The 19,610-nt window shown below is 40.5% G+C and overlaps 1 protein-coding gene and 1 pseudogene across 1 annotated transcript; one reads left to right on the forward strand and one right to left on the reverse strand.

The window, feature by feature from the left end:
* Window positions 1-2,183: 2,183 nt before the first annotated feature.
* On the reverse strand, window positions 2,184-7,318 carry LOC135519579 (retinol dehydrogenase 7-like). The gene is made up of 5 exons (XM_064944813.1): window positions 7,236-7,318; window positions 3,924-4,238; window positions 3,273-3,531; window positions 2,942-3,105; window positions 2,184-2,659 (listed from the first exon to the last, which is right to left on the reverse strand). The coding sequence occupies exons 2-5, from the start codon at window positions 4,234-4,236 to the stop codon at window positions 2,436-2,438; spliced, it is 960 nt and encodes a 319-aa protein (XP_064800885.1). The 5' UTR covers window positions 4,237-4,238; window positions 7,236-7,318; the 3' UTR covers window positions 2,184-2,435.
* Window positions 7,319-11,179: 3,861 nt separating this feature from the next.
* LOC135519596 (bile salt export pump-like) lies at window positions 11,180-19,392 on the forward strand (annotated as a pseudogene).
* The last annotated feature ends 218 nt before the right edge of the window (window positions 19,393-19,610 follow it).

Raw genomic sequence — 19,610 nt, forward strand, 5'->3', positions numbered from 1 at the left:
TGAGTCTAATTGCTCGTTCATTTGAATAGTTTACGTGTTTGCCAGTATAATAAAAACACCACAACAGTAACGACAAAGTGGAAAAGGCTGTTTCAAAAATAATGAGTCTTCAAAATTAGACAATAGCTCAGTGTTTAGAGCGTAGGCCTACAATATTATTCCTTTATTTTCATAATGCTATTGCTTGTGTGTATCCTCCAACTTCATAATCCTCTTTATCGTTCTCATAGAACTGGTATACAGCTGAAGGATTTGATTATTGTTTTATCATGATCACATGCAGCAATGCACCTAATCATAAGCACAGTTGGCTGCAAGGTGCTCACAGCTTCTTATATGACCTACAGTACCAGTCAAAAGTTTGGACACACCTACTCATTCAAGGGTTTTTCTTTATTTTTACTATTTTCCACATTGTAGAATAATAGTGAAGATATCAAAACTATGAAATAACACATATGGAATCATGTATTAACCAGAAAAAGTGTTAAACAAATCAAAATTATATTGGAGATTCCTCAAAGCATCCACCCTTTGCCTTGATGACAGCTTTGCACACTCTTGGCATTCTATCAACCAGATTCACCTGGAATGCTTTTCCAACAGTCTTGAAGGATTTCCCACAAATGCTCAGCTGCTTTTCCTGCACTCCGCGGTCCAACTTATCCAAAACCATCTCAATTGGGTTGAGGTCGGGTGACTGAGGAGGCCATATCATCTGATGCAGCACTCCATCACTCTCCTTCTTGGTCAAATAGCCCTTCCACAGCCTGGAGTTGTGTTGGGTCATTGTCCTATAGAAAAACAAATGATTGTCCCACTAAGCGCAACCAGATGAGATGGCGTATCACTGCAGAATGCTGTGGTAGTCATGCTGGTTAAGTGTGCCTTGATTTCTAAATAAATCACAAAGAGTGTCACCAGCAATGCACCCCAACACTATCACACCATCTCCTCCATTCTTCACGTTGGGAAAAACACATGCAGAGATCATCCATTCACCTACTCCGCATCTCATAAAGACATGACGGTTGGAACCAAAAATCTCACATTGGGACTCATCAGACCAAAGGACAGATTTCCACCGGTCTAATGTCCATTGCTCGTGTTTCCTGGCACAAGGAAGTCTCTTCTTCTAATTGGTGTCCTTTAGTAGTGGTTTATTTGTAGCGATTCAACCATGAAGGCCTGATTCACGCAGTCTCCTCTGAACAGTTGATGTTGAAATGTGTCTGTTACTTGAACTCTGTGAAGCATTTATTTGGGTTGCAATTTCTGAGGCTGGTAATTCTAATTAACGTATCATCTGCTACAGGGGTAACTCTGTGTCTTCCTTTCATGTGGTGGTACTCATGAGAGCCAGTTTCATCATACCGCTTGACGGTTTTCACAATTGGACTTGAAGAAACTGGACTTCCAGAGTGACTGACCTTCATGTCTTAAAGTAATGATGGACTGTTGTTTCTCTTCGCTTATTTGAGCTGTTCTTGCCATATTATGGACTTGGTCGTTAACCAAATAGGGCTATCTTCTGTATACCACCACTTCCTTGTGACAACACAACTGATTGTCTCAAACGTATTAAGAAGGAAAGAAATTCCACAAATTAACAAGGCACCTCTGTTAATTGAAATGCCTTCCAGGTGGCTACCTCGTGAAGCTGGTTGAGAGAATGCCAAGAGTGTGCAAAGATGTCATCAAGGCAAAGGGTGGCTACTTTGAAGAATCTCAAATACTACATAATTCCATGTGCTATTTCATAGTTTTGATGTCTTCACTATTATTCTACAATGTAGAAAATAGTACAAATAAAGAAAAACCCTTGAATGAGTAGGTATGTCCAAATGTTTGACTGGTACTGTACATGTCTAGCAGCGTGAAAAAATCTTCATTTTAGAAGCTCAGCAGGCTATTGGGTATTTCTGGTCGGAGAGAATTTAGCTGAAAAGAAAAAAAAAACTCTTTTTGCAATAATTATTTCTGATTCCTTAGTTGGAATTAATGGTAGCAAGTCACAGGTATATCAGAGTAAACATATTTTGATCAGGAATTTCTTGCACTGTAAGAGTTTGATAGGAAGAATTTGCTGTAAGTCATACAGTGAGCTAGGGTACAAGCTAATAGTTCTAACAGAGACAGAATATCACTTACTGTATGTATCAAATGGACAATGCAACCACCGCTCCATTTGAATGACTGAAAATCTCTCCATTGGTTTTATTATCAGACCAGTGAAACATACAGGACAAATCCAAATGTGATTAGACAAAATGCAATTCACAACTCTGTTTAAGTTTGAAAACAAATTAGTGTTCTTTTTTTCCCATTCATTAGTTGAATCCCCTGCTATACACTTTTTCCAATTACATTTTTCTTCTTCTCCTGTGGGTGTAAATAAAGACTTCCTCCTACATTCGGTCAGAGAACCATTAATATTAAAGAATAGATCCTGTTGGTTTGGCCATATCTTTTAAGAGCATTTTGTCTGCGATCCACGTTGGCAGGTAGGACATAGGCAACCATAAGAACTTGGCATCCCAGCCAGGTGAGTAGCGGGTACGAGGGTGGACAGCAGAGATGGCGTGCTCCATGCAGCTCACAACCTTCATCAGGTCCCCATCCAGCAACGTCGCAACATTCTTCTCCAATGTAACATTTGCTGGAAGAAAGGATTTGCCTCCATCAACAAGCTGATTTCAACATCTTTGAACACAATGAAGAAATTGTATGTCTGACTGTTTGAGGTCTAGGTCAAAGGCAGGCAGGTTGAACTTGCCTGACTGCTCAGTTCACTTGCTCTGGGCAATCCTTGTCAATTCGTTCTTGGAGTGTTTGTCATTCTGTCACACAGGTTACGACAATCCTATTTGCATCTATCATATTACAGCAGCATGCGCAGATTCATGTGTTTGTTCTGTAAAAAAAAAAAATGAAATGTTACCTCTCTCTGGGTAATCATGTCCATATTGATCCTTGATTTCTTCAGGCAATTTGTCCCACAATGTCTTCACATTTTTTCTCAGGAGATGTAGATCAGTCACACTTGTTTTGAAAAATCCTGGTTCCAGACACAGGACTTTAACTCCAAAAGCTGACATGTTCATCCTGGAATTCAAAAACAAGAATATGCCACAACAAACATGAATACGTCTGCATTACAGTATTCATATGAAGTGTCGGAGACATAGAAAGAAATGCTCTGAGCATCACACTTTCAAATTTAAATAAGCGTGATACAATATATGCTTAGACAAAAAAACAGGGCCTCTCACCGTAGACTATCATTGAAAGCCTCCACTCCATATTTTGACACACAGTAGGGACCCCCGAAGGCGCTTATCCTCCCAAACACACTGGCCACATTCACCACCCTGCCCCTGGCCTTCTTGATGAGGGGCAGGACACTCAGAGTCACACCAATGACTCCAATAAGGTTAACATCCAACATGGACTTGTAGTCGTCGACGGTCATCCAATCACAGGGACCAGATGGTACGGAGACTCCAGCATTGTTCACCACAGCCCACAGACCTGAAACGGCATGAAAGTAGGGCATAGTTAAGTACCAACATCACAGCCACAGCAGGACACAGGCAGCAATCACAATGAAGGATGGAGGAAAACATTCCATGCCTACAGGTGTCAACAAGTGCTTACATGCCAGTTGTCACACGTGGGAGTGAGGTCTCTTTCAGTGAGAAGGTGTGTTCTGAGATGTTGGGTTAACTTGTTGTTTGTGGTTGTAAATTCCATAGTAACGCTTGACACTGACTCATGGTAGTAGAATGAATGAGTCGACCAGTAGTCGGCCTAGATACTCTGATATTTTTGAATACCAAACGCTTCCCCCAATTTAAGTCAGAAAAGTCTTAGAGGCAATTTTTTGCAAGAGTTTGGCTAGACTGGTCTTCAAAGACACTCACCCTTCTCCCCAACCAAGGTTTTGATGAATGCTGTTGCTTTGCTGACACTGTCAGTGTTGACGACATCCAGGTGGACTGTGTTCAATCGTTCAGTAGAGACCTTCTTCAGTTCATCCTCCCCCTTCTCAGTGTAGCAGGCTGCAATCACACGGAAGCCCAGCTTGTCCAGATGTCTGGCCAGAAGGTTCCCGAACCCAGAATCACAGCCAGTGATGTAGACATATTTCTGTCCTTTATTGGGTACTCTTGCGAGTTCCCTGTACCAGCGGAACACAAACCAAAAAGCCACCAGTCCAAGAATGTACAGGAACATTTCTGAGACAGAAGAACGAGGTTCATTCAGATAAACACCTATTTTTCATCATATTACAAATCGTAAATTTCTATTGTTCTTTTTTGCAAAGATAGTAAAATAGTCAGAACATAAAATGACATGCCCCCGATTAACCTTCATTTGTCTGAGGAACAGATAGTAACAGCTTTGGTTAAAAAAAGATACATTTCCATCCATTTCAATTGGATTTTAAAAGCAAATTCATATCAAATCTGCAGTTTGCATTAAGTTCTTCAAGTATTTAAGGTTTTCATAGGCCTTTAAATTTCTCTGGTGTGCGACTGCAAGTTTAGCTTAGTGAGTAATAGGGATAGGCACGAGTAACAGAGTACTCCAGTATGCGAACAGATGTCAAAGCTCGATCTTTAACCAGATATTGTTTTTAAAATCTAATACTGAAACTATTTGGTGGAATGTGCTTTGTGGCTGCCCGATCAGGTAAGTTACATTTTGTCTTGAAACCAACGTTAACACTCTAGTGTTCCATTTGTACATGTGCATTTGTGGGCCACAAAAAAAAAAAGAACCAAGCCAAGCATCAGTTCTTCTCCCTAAATTCTCTTTCCCCTCTGTCTCTCATCCACTTAATTGCATTCCGACCGCTGCCTACACAAATGTGCTGAGTGCGCACGCAAGCTCCCATTACGTCTATAGAAATAAATGCCTAGAAACGTATCTAACTGATAGGATTCACAAGCTACATTCCTTGCCAAATGACAACAGTTTTATCACAAATTCAAAATCGACTGGTTGATTGAAGTAGGAAAATATGTGTTCCAGCAATGAGCTGCAGTTTTGGAATAATTGCATCCCGTCTACTTCTGGTTAGGCTATTTTGTGAACTGCTTGTGCCATTAAGAATGGGTTAGCCTAGGACAGGGATGGGCAACTGGTGGCCCTTGGACCCCCTTTTGTAGGCCTGTGGATCAATATCACTGAAAAAAGGAACTAATTCGGGGTCTCAATTGACCGTTTAGTTACGATAGTAGAATATACAAGGTGCAATTTCGAAATTTAGTTGTGCATCAGAAGTGTTTCTGTTGTTATGTCAGTTACTGACAGTCACTCAATTAGCCAATGTCAGCTAACATGTTTTGGGGTAAATTAGTCTAGCGGCTAGCTATCAAGGTCGAATTACTGCCCGCATTGATTTTGTTAGTCACTCTCACTCAGATATCATATTAAAAACTGCAAACGTTTCTCTCCACCCTATGGCAAAATGTGTAGGATTGCAGGAAATTAGAAGTTAAACAAAATGTTGCTTAGGGCTCCCAAAACGCTAGGGCCGACTGTCTGCATGTTTGGGTATGGGCCTGGATGTGGGTACGCAGACCAGTGAGTCACTGCGGCACCTCATGATGATTTCAGATTTTTTTGTGGCCCTCACCCCATTAAAAAGTTGCCCATCTCTGGCCTAGGATATAGCCCCTTAAACATAGCCCAGTTCCATACTGAAAATATGCACAAAAAAAAACATTATTTTGATAAAGACAAAAAGCTTTTTTTCATCAGAATCATTAAGCATTGATTTTAGGGCTCCTAAACGCTAGGCCGACTCTGTCTGCACTCAGACCAGTGAGTCACTGCGGCACCTCATGATGATTTCAGATTTTTTTTGTGGCCCTCACCCCTGCATCTCTGGTCTAACCTTTCTCTCTCCCCTCATAAGCAAAGGCCTACTAAAAACAGATGTTGTAGCCATAATTCATCACCATGCAGTGTTCAATACAGAATTGTTAATCCATTTTGAAAACATACATGTTCAAAGAACAGGTTTGAAACCCTAAAAATAAATTGTCTTTCAACTTGCCAAATTGAGCCCTGTTTCAAATAATCACTCTGAGAATAATTGTTCCAGATATACAAGATGCACATCACTTCACACTGGCAGCTTTTTTCAATTGGACTACAGCTCTTTTTTTATTCAACCTTTATTTAACTAGGCAAGTCAGTAAAGAACAATTTATTTACAATGACGGCCAAACCCGGATGACACTGGGCTAATTGTGCCCAGCCCTATGGGATTCCCAATCACGGCCGGTTGTGACACAGGCTGGATTCGAACCAGACTGTCTGTAGTGATGCCTCTAGCGGTGATATGCAGTGCCTTAGACCACTGCGCCACTCGGGAAGGTTTATAATTTTAACAAAGAATGATCGTTTTGACCACTATGTGTTATCGATTATGGCTAGTAGGTTAAACTATGTATTGAGAAGAAAAAAAATTGCCAGATAAATGCCTTACATGCTTGGACAAAATTTACATTAACCTACAACAGCACCCAAAACGGCGTTACATGGTCAATCCATAGTCTGCATTGGTTGTGCAGCATTTAAAGTGATATGGCCTCTGCAGAAGTCAGGGCATCCATACATCTGGTGTTTCGCGGAGCAGCTGTCAAGGAAGTGAGTTTGTGTTTATACAGGATCTCGCGCGCCCCCACTTACCGTCAACCAATCATGTCTATGCCGTGCCCCCTGCATTGTTACAAAATTTAAGAGCCGCACTGCGATACCTTACATAGTTCCCGACCACATTTTCAGATTAAGCATCATTTTAGGTCTACAGGTTTTTTAAAAAGTGCCCACTTTTGGCATCACGTGATAACGATGCACCTTTCAACGTCTACGCCAAGCCACGCCCACTAGTCAATCAATACCAAGACCGGCACAACAAATATTTAAAATCGACAAAGAAATATGAAAATGGTTTCAGATTCGGACGCAAAGCGATACAATTGACTCGTTAGAAGTAATAACATATTTCAATAACCATGTCAGTAGGCAGTTAGTTTACGTGAATGACTATTCAGTCATTGGTGAACTGCGACTTTTGCAACTTTGTCAACTCATCTAACGGTTGTCCTTTTTGTTTATAGCTTTTTAACTTTTCTTGTTCATCAAACATTGAACTGTCCGATTAATATGCCTTCCCCAGAAGTCAAGATATGGCAAAGAAACGTTACTGACACACTTACCCCAGGCGACAAACGTACGCTCCTTGAGTTGCTGGTAACAACAGTGACTCGTTTTTTTTCTTTCCCTGTGAAATTCACCTTCCGGTGTGTGTGAACTATTGCTCTGTCAGAAAGTTTGGTCAACTATTTTTTGATAGATGGTAGACGTCCTCCATCTACTGGACATTTTAAGTTTAGGTTCAAATGTATTCATATGCACAGGATACACCCATGGTGTGGCTAGGCCTACACAGTACCATGGAATGCTTATTTGGGGAGGTTCACCTCTCAATAATGCCCCCCAAAATATGTGAATGCAATAAGAAATTATAAAATTGGGCAGAAATATAAATACAAGGCAGGCACTGCAACTAAATTATATTTGTACTAGGCTAGTCAGTTAAGAACAAATTATTATTTACAATAACAGCCAAACCCTCTCCTAACGACACTGGGCCAATTCTGCAACACCCTGTGGGACTCCTGATCATAGCCAGTTGTGATACAGCCCAGTATTGAACCAGGGTCTGTAGTGACAAGCTCTAGCATTGAGATGCAGCACTTTAGACCGCTGCACCACTCAGGAGCACACTTATATGACAGCTGGAAGCCAGTTGTTCATTTCAAGAGCTTTATTTATATATAATTGAACATGTTATAAAGACAGATGGAGAGGCAGGCAGGTAGGGAAAACATAGCAAGAGTGGAGACAGGATTTAACCCCAGTTGGCCAGTCAGGGAGAGTAGAATATGTGTGATTAATACCTTGAGAGTTACCACTAGACCATAAACTCTGCACGTTAATTTCAAAAGATTGATGTGAACGCAATTTATTATATGGCTGACTGAAATATGTATTCAAAAACATAATGAAAGGTAGATTACATGATGAGTTGAAATGATTGCCTATTGCACCATGGCTACTGAGGGCCTACCATTCAGGTTTGGTAGGTAGTGCTGGTATGCAGTTGAAGTCGGATGTTTACATACACTTAGGTTGGAGTCATTAAAACTTGTTTTTCAACCACTCCACAAATTTCTTGTTAACAAACGATAGTTTTGGCAAGTCGGTTAGGACATCGACTTTGTGCATGACACAAGTAATTTTTCCAACAATCGTTTATAGACAGATTATTTCAATTATAATTCACTATATCACAATTCCAGTGGGTCAGAAGTTTACATACACTAAGTTGACTGTGCCTTTAAACAGCTTGGAAAATTCCAGAAAATGATGTCATGTCTTTAGAAACTTCTGATAGGCTAATTGACATAATTTGAGTCAATTGGAGGTGTACCTGTGGATGTATTTCAAGGCCTACCTTCAAACTCAGTGCCTCTTTGCTTGACATCATGGGAAAGTCAAAAGAAATCAGACAATACCTCAGAAAAAAATATTAGATCTTCACATGTCTGGTTCATCATTGGGAGCAATTTTCAAATGCCCAAAGGTACCACATTCATCTGTACAAACAATAGTATGCAAGTATAAACACTATGGGACCCCGCAGCCATCCTACCGCTCAGGAAGGAGACATTGTCTCCGAGAGATGAACATACTTTGGTGCAAATTAATCCCAGAACAACAGCAAAGGACCTTGTGAAGATGCTGGAGGAAACAGGTACAAAAGTATCTATATCCACAGTAAAAACCAGTCCTATATCGACATAACCTGAAAGGCTGCTCAGCAAGGAAGAAGCTACTGCTCCAAAACCGCCATTAAAAAAAGCCAACTACACATGGGGACAAAGATTGTACTTTTTAGAGAAATGTCCTCTGGTCTGATGAAACAAAAATAGGACTGTTTGGCCATAATGAACATCGTTATGTTTGGAGGAAAAAGGGGGAGGCTTGCAAGCAAGCTGAAGAACACCATCCCAACATTGAAGCATGGGGGTGGCAGCATCATGTTGTGGGGGTGCTTTGCTGCAGGAGGGACTGGTGCACTTCACAAAATAGATGGCATCATGAGGTAGGAAAATTATGTGGATATATTGATGCAACATCTCAAGGCGTCAGTCAGGAAGTTAAAGCTTGGTCGCAAACGGGTCTTCCAAATGGACAATGACCACAAGCATACTTCCAAAGTTGTGGCAAAATGGCTTAAGGACAACAAAGTCAAGGTATTGGAGTGGCCATCACAAAGCCCTGACCTCAATCCTATAGAAAATTTGAACTGAAAAATAGAACTGAAACTGAAAAAGCGTGTGCGAGAAAGGAGGTCGGCAAACCTGACTCAGTTACACCAGCTCTGTCAGGAGGAATGGGCCAAAATTCACCCAATTTATTGTGGGAAGATTGTTGAAGGCTACCTGAAATGTTTGACCCAAGTTAAACAATTTGAAGGCAATATTTCCAAATACTAATTGAGTGTATGTAAACTTCTGACCCACTGGGAATGTGATGACAAAAATAAAAGCTGAAATAAATCATTCTCTACTATTATTCTGACATTTCACATTCTTAAAATAAAGTGGTGATCCTAACTGACCTAAGACAGGGAATTTGTATTGGGATTAAACGTCACGAACTGTGAAAAACTGAGTTTAAATGTATTTGGCTAAGGTGTATGTAAACTTCCGACTTCAACTGTATGTTGGCTCTGGGTGAATGAGCTGTATAGACTGACGGCTGACCTTCAGGTCATACTAATTTACAATGTTCTGCTGATGACATTCGGGTGATCCACGCCTATCACCAGAACAGAAGTTATTTAAACAACCCAACTGTTAATTTACATAGGAATAATGTTGATAGAATTGACTTTTACAGCATTCATATTTACCACCACATTGAATATTCATCCCATATTATTTAAGAGGCCATTTTAATTCAGTATTCAAGTGTATTCAAATGTATTTATAAAATGTACAGTATATACTACACACCTGAATCTTTCTTAGAGAACAAATAGACAGACAGGTATTTTTCCATTAATGTATTGTAATTTATATGGTTATCTTTTAAAAAATGGTTCAGAATTTGTCAGGGTAGCTCCTTTTTTTATTCAATAAAATAACTTTCAATTATCAAATGTTTTGTCCATATTATAGAGCACTAAGGACTTATTCAATGCCTCTTATGGTATCAAGTCCTTCATAGTGCAAAAGTCCTAATTCCCAGCGTGTAATGGACAGTCTGTGGTCATGACAAACAGATTACACAATATTGAATTCCAAAGATTTTAAGATTGTTTTGTTATATATTTTATCCCACAAAAAGTGTTATCATGGAAGTCACATTTGGATGGCAGCACAGACTGTTCCCTACACAGTACAATACAGACAGTGAATGTATTCTGTGGATTCCCAGCACGTCAAAGAAGTCTGTGTGATAAAATGACCATTCTTTCCCATTAGGCCCAGCGAGGAGGTGCCTGTCAGGATGAAGGCTACATAAATGAAGGATTCTATTTACCTGAAAAAGTTAACTTCTCTACAGGAGAACACTGACAAAGAATAATGACAAACAAAACCAGACCGAGAAGAAGGTAAGTGGCCCATTTCTTCCTGTTATGCCACAAATGCCATAATATAAACATGATTATGCCCCAGCAAAGAGTTGAAATTATGTTGCTGATCTCTTCCTAAAAAGTTTAAATTGAACTTTGACCTCTCTTTTTGAACAGAGAATGGAAAAGGTTAAGCGTCTGTTTTTGATTGGAATTAAAACAATAGTATGGTTCTTCTTAGCATGATATCTATCATACTGGTATACACTTTTATCATCATGAAAGTATCATATAAACGTATATCATCACCATGCAAGAGCTTTTCTTATTTGATTGTATTGATTGCAGAGATGTAAATAAAAGCTCTTGGGTGTTGGATTCTTTCAACTGTTTTATCCTTACATTTTTATTCATTATTATTATTTACTTTTTATGCTATTATTGCACAATATTATATCTCCCTTTATTTTATTAATTATTATTAATTTATTAAATTATTTGTTAATTTGCAACATGGAAGGATACAACATCACCTGGATCGATGGTTCAATATAGGAAATAGCAGAGAAAGCAACGATCTTCTGTGGGTGAGTTGACACTTTACAATTACATTTTACTCCTGCATAGAGGTTGGAAAGTTATATTCTCTTTTGATCTGTTCATATTACTGTTTATAAAAAATATATACAGCATACATAAGCATCTATTATTTTTACAGGGTGGATATTGAAGCACAGATGACCATGTTTGCATATTACTACGCTTGTATTGGATTACAATATTTAATTGTTAGTCATTTCCAAGTAAGTGGGTTCAACTTCATTCTCAAAGTGCTTTCGTTCCACTGAGTTTTGCAACCTTAATAGGTTAATTAATCTACAACTGTTCTTTTTAAACATGTATTCAACCCTGCTCTGTGTAGATTGCCCTCTGCATATCTGCTTCTACCAGACAGATCCAGAGAATCAAGAAAACTTACTTTAGGAAGATCATGAGAATGTAGATTGGTTGGTTTGACTGCAATTCAGTTGGAGAATTAAACACTAGGATGTCAGAGTAAGACCTAAACCCATGGGTTATTTTCTACAGAGATGTGTGGACAATTGATGGCATTCCTGAAAGATGTTTCTAGAAAAACCTCTCACATTTAGGGTTTGACCCATTTTAGCCGGTTCACTATTTTGGAAAGTGTTCTTTCACCTCCTTGACATCAACAAGATCAGCGATGCTATAGCTGACCAGGTGTCTATCTTCATCAAGAGGATCTCCACTTTCATCTTCAGCTTCATGGTGGGGGTTCATCAGAGTATGAAAGTTGACCCTGGTGGTCATCACAGTAGGCACACTTATAGGACTTGCTGCTGGGCTAATGGCCATGGTGTGATGGGTTGAATACAATGTATTAAATTCCTACATTTAGTGATGGTCATTCTGTTTTTGGATGTAACAGCCTCTGAGTCTGTGTGTGCGGTAGTCTCACACCACCTCTGTATTCTCTGTGACGCTGTAATGTGTGAAATTTACTATGGATAAACCAGTCTGGTTTGAATGTGGGAACGTTGTGAAGTGTTCTCCACTCATTGACTATTCAGGCTGTTGCCAGACCGACAGTTCGGGAGCTCCAGGCCTATGCCAAGGCAGGGGCAGTAGCTGATGAGGTACTGTCATCCATCAGAACAGTGGCAGCCTTTGGAGGAGATGGTAACTTGAAATACTGACAGGATCTTAATTCGATCACCAAGTTGTTGCAGGAAATGCAAATGTGTAGTGTATTACATTTTTTTTAAAGCTCATACATTTTGCAATTTACACTTTAAAATGTCAGACTTGATTTGCCCTAACAAAAAAATGAATCAACCCCTATAAAAGGTCAGTTAATTATAATCCTGCTGTGAGAAACTTGTCAAATTAACCTTCCCTTCCCTGACTTCAATGTCTTGGCGCTTGAAATTAGTTATAAAAATGCATTTCACATTTGAACAGGTATGACAAAAACCTTATTGAGGCTCCGAACTGGGGTGTGAAGAAGGGGACGATCATTGGAGTGTTTCAAGGATATCTGTGGTGTGTCATCTTCCTCTGCTATGCTTTGGCATTCTGGTATGGTTCTAAACTGGTGATAGATGCTGCTGTAAGAGTACTCTTATCCACTTATGGTAACTCAGATTACCGTATAATAAATATGTATCCAATATTTGATACTATGATTGGTGAAAATGTAAAGGATATGTTGGCTTGTATTTTGGTCTCCAGTTGTTCTTTGTGGTTCTCATGGCAGCTTTAAATCTAGGTCAGGCCTCTCCCTGACTGGAAGCCTTCGCCTCAGGTCCAGCTGCAGCCAAGACAATCTTTGATACCATTGACTGGGTAAGGCCAGATTACCGTATAATAAATATGTATCCAATATTTGATACTATGATTGGTGAAAATGTAAAGGATATGTTGGCTTGTATTTTGGTCTCCAGTTGTTCTTTGTGGTTCTCATGGCAGCTTTGAACCTAGGTCAGGCCTCTCCCTGACTGGAAGCCTTCGCCTCAGGTCCAGCTGCAGCCAAGACAATCTTTGATACCATTGACTGGGTAAGGCCAGACTTCTAGAAAATACATGAACTAAGAACAACTAAATTTCAGTTAAGAAGTATTTTATCAATCTTAACTTTCAGGAGCCAGAAATCTATTGTTTCTCAGAGGAGGGTCACAAACTACAAGGTGAAGGCTGATATTGAATTAGACAACATCACATTTAACGTCCCCTTTCGACCAGAAGTGAAGGTAACCCTTTTTGCTCAGCTCTTTATTTTTTTCCACTGAAATTATTTCCCAAAATATACTGCGTCTCAATGTAAAACTACCTGTTTATTCAGATTTTAGAGCATTTGAGCATGCTGATTAGAGCAGGAGAAACCACAACTTTTGTTGGGCCGAGTGGTTCAGTTTCTCATTCATGGGTGACTTTGGATGGCCATGACATCTGCAGCCTGAACATCCAGGGCCTTCGCTCTCTGATTGGCATAACTATTGCTGAGAACATCCGCTATGGGCGACCATGGACGACATTATCCAGGCCACCAAGGAGGCTAACATCTATAACTTCATCATGGACCTTCCACAGGTACCACAGACACACCTTTAGCAAAGAAATACTGTGCATTTCTCATACAAGAAACACATTGAAATGTCAAAATTAGGAAACGTTTGTCTGTGGTTATATAGAGGTTTGATACACTGGTGGGTGAGGGTGGTGGTCAGATGAGTGGAGGACAGAAGAAGGATTCATATCGCCCAAGCTCTGATCCACAACCCCAGGATCCTGCAGCTGGACATGGCTACCTTGGCTTTGGTCAACGAGAGTGAGGCTGTTGTACATGAGGCACTTGACAAGGTGGGTGACTCCCAGCACAAAATCTATCAATCATTATATCACCACAAAGTCAAAGCCTGTGATCTCACATCCAACCGTCAACTGAAATCATCCCTGATGCTATAGCTGGCAGATCATAAATAAATCAGACAAATTCCTTAACACAATGGAAAATTAGATTGAACCTCAAAGGTCAAAGGTACTGAGGTCATTCTATAAGCAGCCTTGTGTTATCAGTTTATCAGTACTTTATTCAATATCTGAGAGAAATTAGTGTCCCTCCTATATTCCTAAGGCATTCTAAGGAGGAAGCAATGGAACCAGCGTCAGTGGCTCGGATCCTGAAGTATAACATGTCAAAGTGGCCCTACATGCTATTGGGATCTATAGGAGCTACCATCAACGGCTCCGTCAATCCAATCTATTCTATTTTATTCAGCCAGATGTTTGGGGTGAGAGGCTATAGATTATGTACATTTCAAGCCTAGGTTTATAATCTAGTTTCATATTACCTGGGCTGGTAGTGATACTTGTAGTTGTTGCTATTCCATGAAATTAATTTAATTCCATCCATATTGTTCTTTGGATTTACAGATGTTCTCTACATGTGACTTGGATGGAGAGAGAGCGCAGATCAATAGAATATGTATCCTATTCTGCGCTGTGGCAAGTTTCTTCTCTGTCATTACAGGCAGTTACAGTATGTTTTACCGCACATCAGTATAATTATGCAGTTACAGTCCATAGTATGGTGCTAACATTCTGACGGCAGGCCCGAGTGATGTGTGTGAACACTGTTGTTGTTCTGTTGAAGGGCAATGCCTTTGGGAAGTCTGGGGAGCTGCTGACCTGCAGGTTAAGGAAAGGTGGGCTTCCAGGCCATGTTGAAACAGGTGGTGGGCTGGTTTGATGACCCCAGCAACAGCCCGGGAGATCTCATGACCAGGCTGGTCACGTCTCCATGGTCCAGAGGGTGAGTGTCAGTAACACATACTGTGGACCGTGACATTTGAATCCATTGGAATTGATGATTAGCAATGATGAGATGATCCAAATGGTCATTTTCAAAATATTTCCTTGTGCCTCATACTGTATGTATTTCTGTCTATTAAATGAGCTATGAGAATGAATAGTATTTCCTCTCTAGGCAACTGGATCACAGATTGGGATGATTGTGAACACCTTGAACAACATCGGAGCGTCTTTTATCATTGTGTTCTACTTCAGCTGAAAGTTAAGCTTGGTGGTGATGTGCTTATTACCACTGATTGGCTTGTCTGAGTTCTTTCAAGCCAAAATGAGGATAAGAAGGCAGTGGAAGCAGCATGACAGGTGGTTAAACACTCCATTATGGGTTTATTAATTGAATAAAGGTCCTTAAATGGGTTATTAGAATACTTCTGTAACATTAAGCGAGGCACTAGTCCTGAGAGTGTTATTCTCTGTCATAAGGCTGGCCATGGAGAGCCTATATTTGAATCAATATGAACAGCAGCTGGAGGCTCCCTATAAATCTGCCAAGAAGGACAATATCTATGGCATCTATTTTGCCTTTGTTCAGTGTGTTATCTTTATTGTGTATGCCGCCTCATTTAGATATGGAGGCTATCTGGTCAGCTGTGAAGGATTACATCACCTGGTGGCAATGACGGACTGGCCATCTGGTGCCCTGGGAGTTTTCCCGTTAATGTCACTTTCGTGAACCGACCAATCACAGCCTGGATGGGGCGGGACATTAAAAAAAGGTTGACGTGCACCTGCAAAATTTGGAAATGTTGAACTCATTGTTATGCATGAATAGTTATGATTATTGACCAGTTAGTACTTAGCGTTAACAAATTAGAGACTAACCACCAATGTCGACCATTTTCCTTAAAGGATTTAATGACGGTACAAAACCTTCAAAAATGATAAATGTTGGTTGTGTATTTCACTGCTGTATTGTCCAATTGGAATTAATGTTATACTAGTGGTAGAAAGTGTACTATTATATGAATATACTAACATTATATAATTAATATACTAATATTATACCATTTTATTAACATTATACTTTTTATTTCATGTTATATTATTATACAAATGTATACTAATTATTCATCCAGGTTGAGGATAGTGCATCTGCAGTGGACAGATGTAGATTGAGCCAAGATGCCACTGCCACTCCAATTTTTGATTATTTTAAGAGGCTGAAGTCAGGGGACCGAGATATGTTTTTTAGTTTCCACCCCCAACAAAAGATGGAAAAGTCTGTGGTGCAGAAGGTATTCTTTTGTAAAGATGGGACCAACAGCAAGTGGCCGTCAGACAGTGAAGTGAACTATGCTTTATTCGACTTAATTTGTATGGCATTTGCAAAGCCCACAGAGAACAGCCCTTTCATGAATGGAATGGCAGACTGGAAGCATATCCATCAGAGAGTGGAAGAGCATGAGAAGAGCATTATGCATAGAAGTTATGCTGAGGCCTACTTTCTAAGGTCCTCCAAAGGTAACATTGAGGACCTGTTCATCGGCAGTCAGATGTATGCTCACGGAGCGCAAGTGCGCAGAAGAAGGCAAGTGTTAGAGCGCATTATAGATGTTGTTAAGGTCATAGGCAAGAGGGGTCTGAGCCACATAGGCATGCAGTCTGAAGCAACTTATACACTAGATGACAGCAGTGTATATTTAGAGATGATAATTCTGCTGGGAATGTATGACCTGTGTATGAAAGAGCATCTCAGTGCCTGCAAAGAGAAAAGCAAAAAACTGCATGAGTCTGGGTCAAGAGGGGGCAGAGGCTTTCTAATCACTCTATCATCAAAGACTAACATCGATACCGTCATTACCATAATCCAACACACAATGCAGGCCACCATAGCAAGTTAAATCCAGGAAGCTGGTATGTTTTCAGTCCAGATTGACACTGCGAAGGACATTACAACACAAGGTCAATGCTCTGTCATAGTCAGATATGTGACAAACGTCATCCATGGGAAGCTTGTGGCTGTGGTGAAATTAACAACATAGCTGTGTTCTTCCGTGAATCCTACCAGAGGATGAACATTTGGGAGAAGAAGTGCAAGGACCCAAGACACAGACATCTTGCTCCAATTGGAGAGACATGCTGGTGGGCTAAAGACAGTCACTGAAAGAAGGTCTTTAGAGCTTTTGGAAATCCAGATGAGGGTGTGTTGATGTCCTTCTCACTCTTTCAACCATACAAGATCAGAAAAACATCAACACTACTGCACGGGTCAAGGCACAAGGATACATTGAGGGGTTGCTGAAGTATGAAACAATACTTCCAGCTCAGATATTCCTCAGAATATTTCAGGTCACCTCACCAGTCTCAAAATATCTTCAAACAAGTGAAATGGACATTCTGTCTGCGCATCGTATGGTTGTGTCTACAGAGAAGCTGCTGAAAGGAATGGCAAGAGATTTTGAAAAAGTCAAAGCAACTGCAGACACATTTGTTCAGTGGGCCAACAGGAAGTTGCAGGAACGGGATGAGGAAACAGAGCTGGAGTTAGAGATCACTCTGCCAACAAAAAGGGCTTGAAAGAAGAAAACCATGCCTGGAGAGATGGCACAAGATGAGACTTTTTCTGGGGCAGAGAGTGCATTGGATTGGTGTCCATCATCAAATTCTGGATACAGTTATAGATAGCATCCATCGTCGATTTCTGAGTAATGGCACTTTGTATGTCAACCTGGCTCTTCTGCACCCTAAACACTTTAGTCAGCTAACATACAGTGCCAGTGTCCTTCCACAGACAGTCCTTCCACAGACAGCCCTTCCACAGACAGCCCTTCCACAGACAGCCCTTCAAGAACTAAGCAAATGTTTGAACAAAGTTGACAGCAGAGCAACGGTGAGTGAGCTCGTGAGTCTGGCAGAACAGTGGACTAGGTTAAAACAATCGGGATTTGAAGAATACACAACCAGGACTATGGAGGATCATGGACCTGAAGGAAATGAAGACGAGGTGGAGATGATGAACATGAGCTGTTCATCTTGCAAGTAATATCCAGTGTGTTGCTACCATATTCTTGGTCCGTACAACCTATTGACCGACACATACCACATCCTGGGGGTATCTTTGGGGGTATCTTTGGGTCTGAGTCAATCAGACTAATGCCAATGTTGTGTGATTCCCCAGAGTGATCTCTGCCATTGTGATCAGTGGGAAGGCACTGGGAAAAGCGTTCTCGTTCAGCCCCAGATTATGCCAAAACCAGATTACAGCTGCCCAGTTGTTCAAACTCTTGGATGAGAGAAACGTGTCTAATTTTTCCATTACAAATTCAATTTATTCAATCAGACATGTTCAGGACATATTTGGTTTGTAATAATGCCATGCCCTCTCTCCAGGAGCATTTTAAAAAGGGGTGGTTAAAATTCATGAACTGCAAGTTCACCTATCCAACCCGGACTGACATCCAGGTGTTACATGGACTACTGGTGTCTTTGAAGCCGGGCCAGAACCTGACCTTTGTGGGCAGCAGTGGCTATAGGAAGAGCACTAGTGTGCAGCTGTTGGAGAGGTTCTATGATCTAGATGAGGGCAGAGTGGATGAGATCCCACACCAGCCACAACCTATTTACATTACCTTTATTTTAGTTCTGCCATGTAGATGGAATCAGAGGGACACACAGTGCCTGTCATAGTTTATTTGTATTTACAATAAACACATCCTTGCTCCCATTTAATTTTAGTTGATTGATGGCTGTCCATCACACACTGTCAACGTGCCCTTCCTGAAGGCTCAGATTAGCATTGTCTCCCAAGAACCAGTGCTGTTTGACTGCGGTATTGCTGAAAATATACAGCATGATGATAACACAAGGAACGTGAGCATGGTGGAGATTGTTGAAGCTGCCAAGAAAGCTCATCTCCAATACTTTGTGATGACTCTACCAGATGTGAGTTGTGTAACTGAAATTGTACTATCTTTTGTAATACTTCTATGTCATAATATCCCACTTCTCTTTGTACTGTGACGAATGTCAAGGATGAATATTCTATTGTGGTGGGAACATGTTATTATCTTCTGATACTGTTTGCTCTCACTGTATTGGAAGTACTGTACTGGACATTCCTGTGTTTGACTCTGTCAGAAATATGAGACTCGGGTTGGTGCCCAGGGCTCCCAGCTCTCCAGAGGACAAAAGAAAACGTATTGCCAATAGTTAGGAAACCCAAGATTCTGGTACCGGATGAGGCCACCTCTGCATTGGACACAGAGAGTGAAAAGGTTCCTGATAGCATAGCCGTCATGTCCCAAGGCGCTGTCATAGAAAGAGGGACTCATGAGAAACTCAAGGCTAAGAGAGCAACCTACTATAAACTAGTCACAGCAGGGGCTCCAATCAGCTAAACCAAATTTTTCAAGAGATGGGATGCATTACGAGGAGATGGAGTTTGTCACTAACCAAAGTACATCTATGTGATATTTTTATGATACATGTGGAATAACTATAGACTAAACATCAAAGTCCATGGCGAGAAGTATTCAGACCGCTTAGTTTCTTACAAATTCTGTTACATTACAGCCTTATTCTAAAATGGAATACATTTTTTAAAATCCTCATCATT

The sequence above is a fragment of the Oncorhynchus masou genome, chromosome 29, assembly GCF_036934945.1.
Source record: "Oncorhynchus masou masou isolate Uvic2021 chromosome 29, UVic_Omas_1.1, whole genome shotgun sequence".
In the NCBI taxonomy this organism is placed as follows: domain Eukaryota; kingdom Metazoa; phylum Chordata; class Actinopteri; order Salmoniformes; family Salmonidae; genus Oncorhynchus; species Oncorhynchus masou.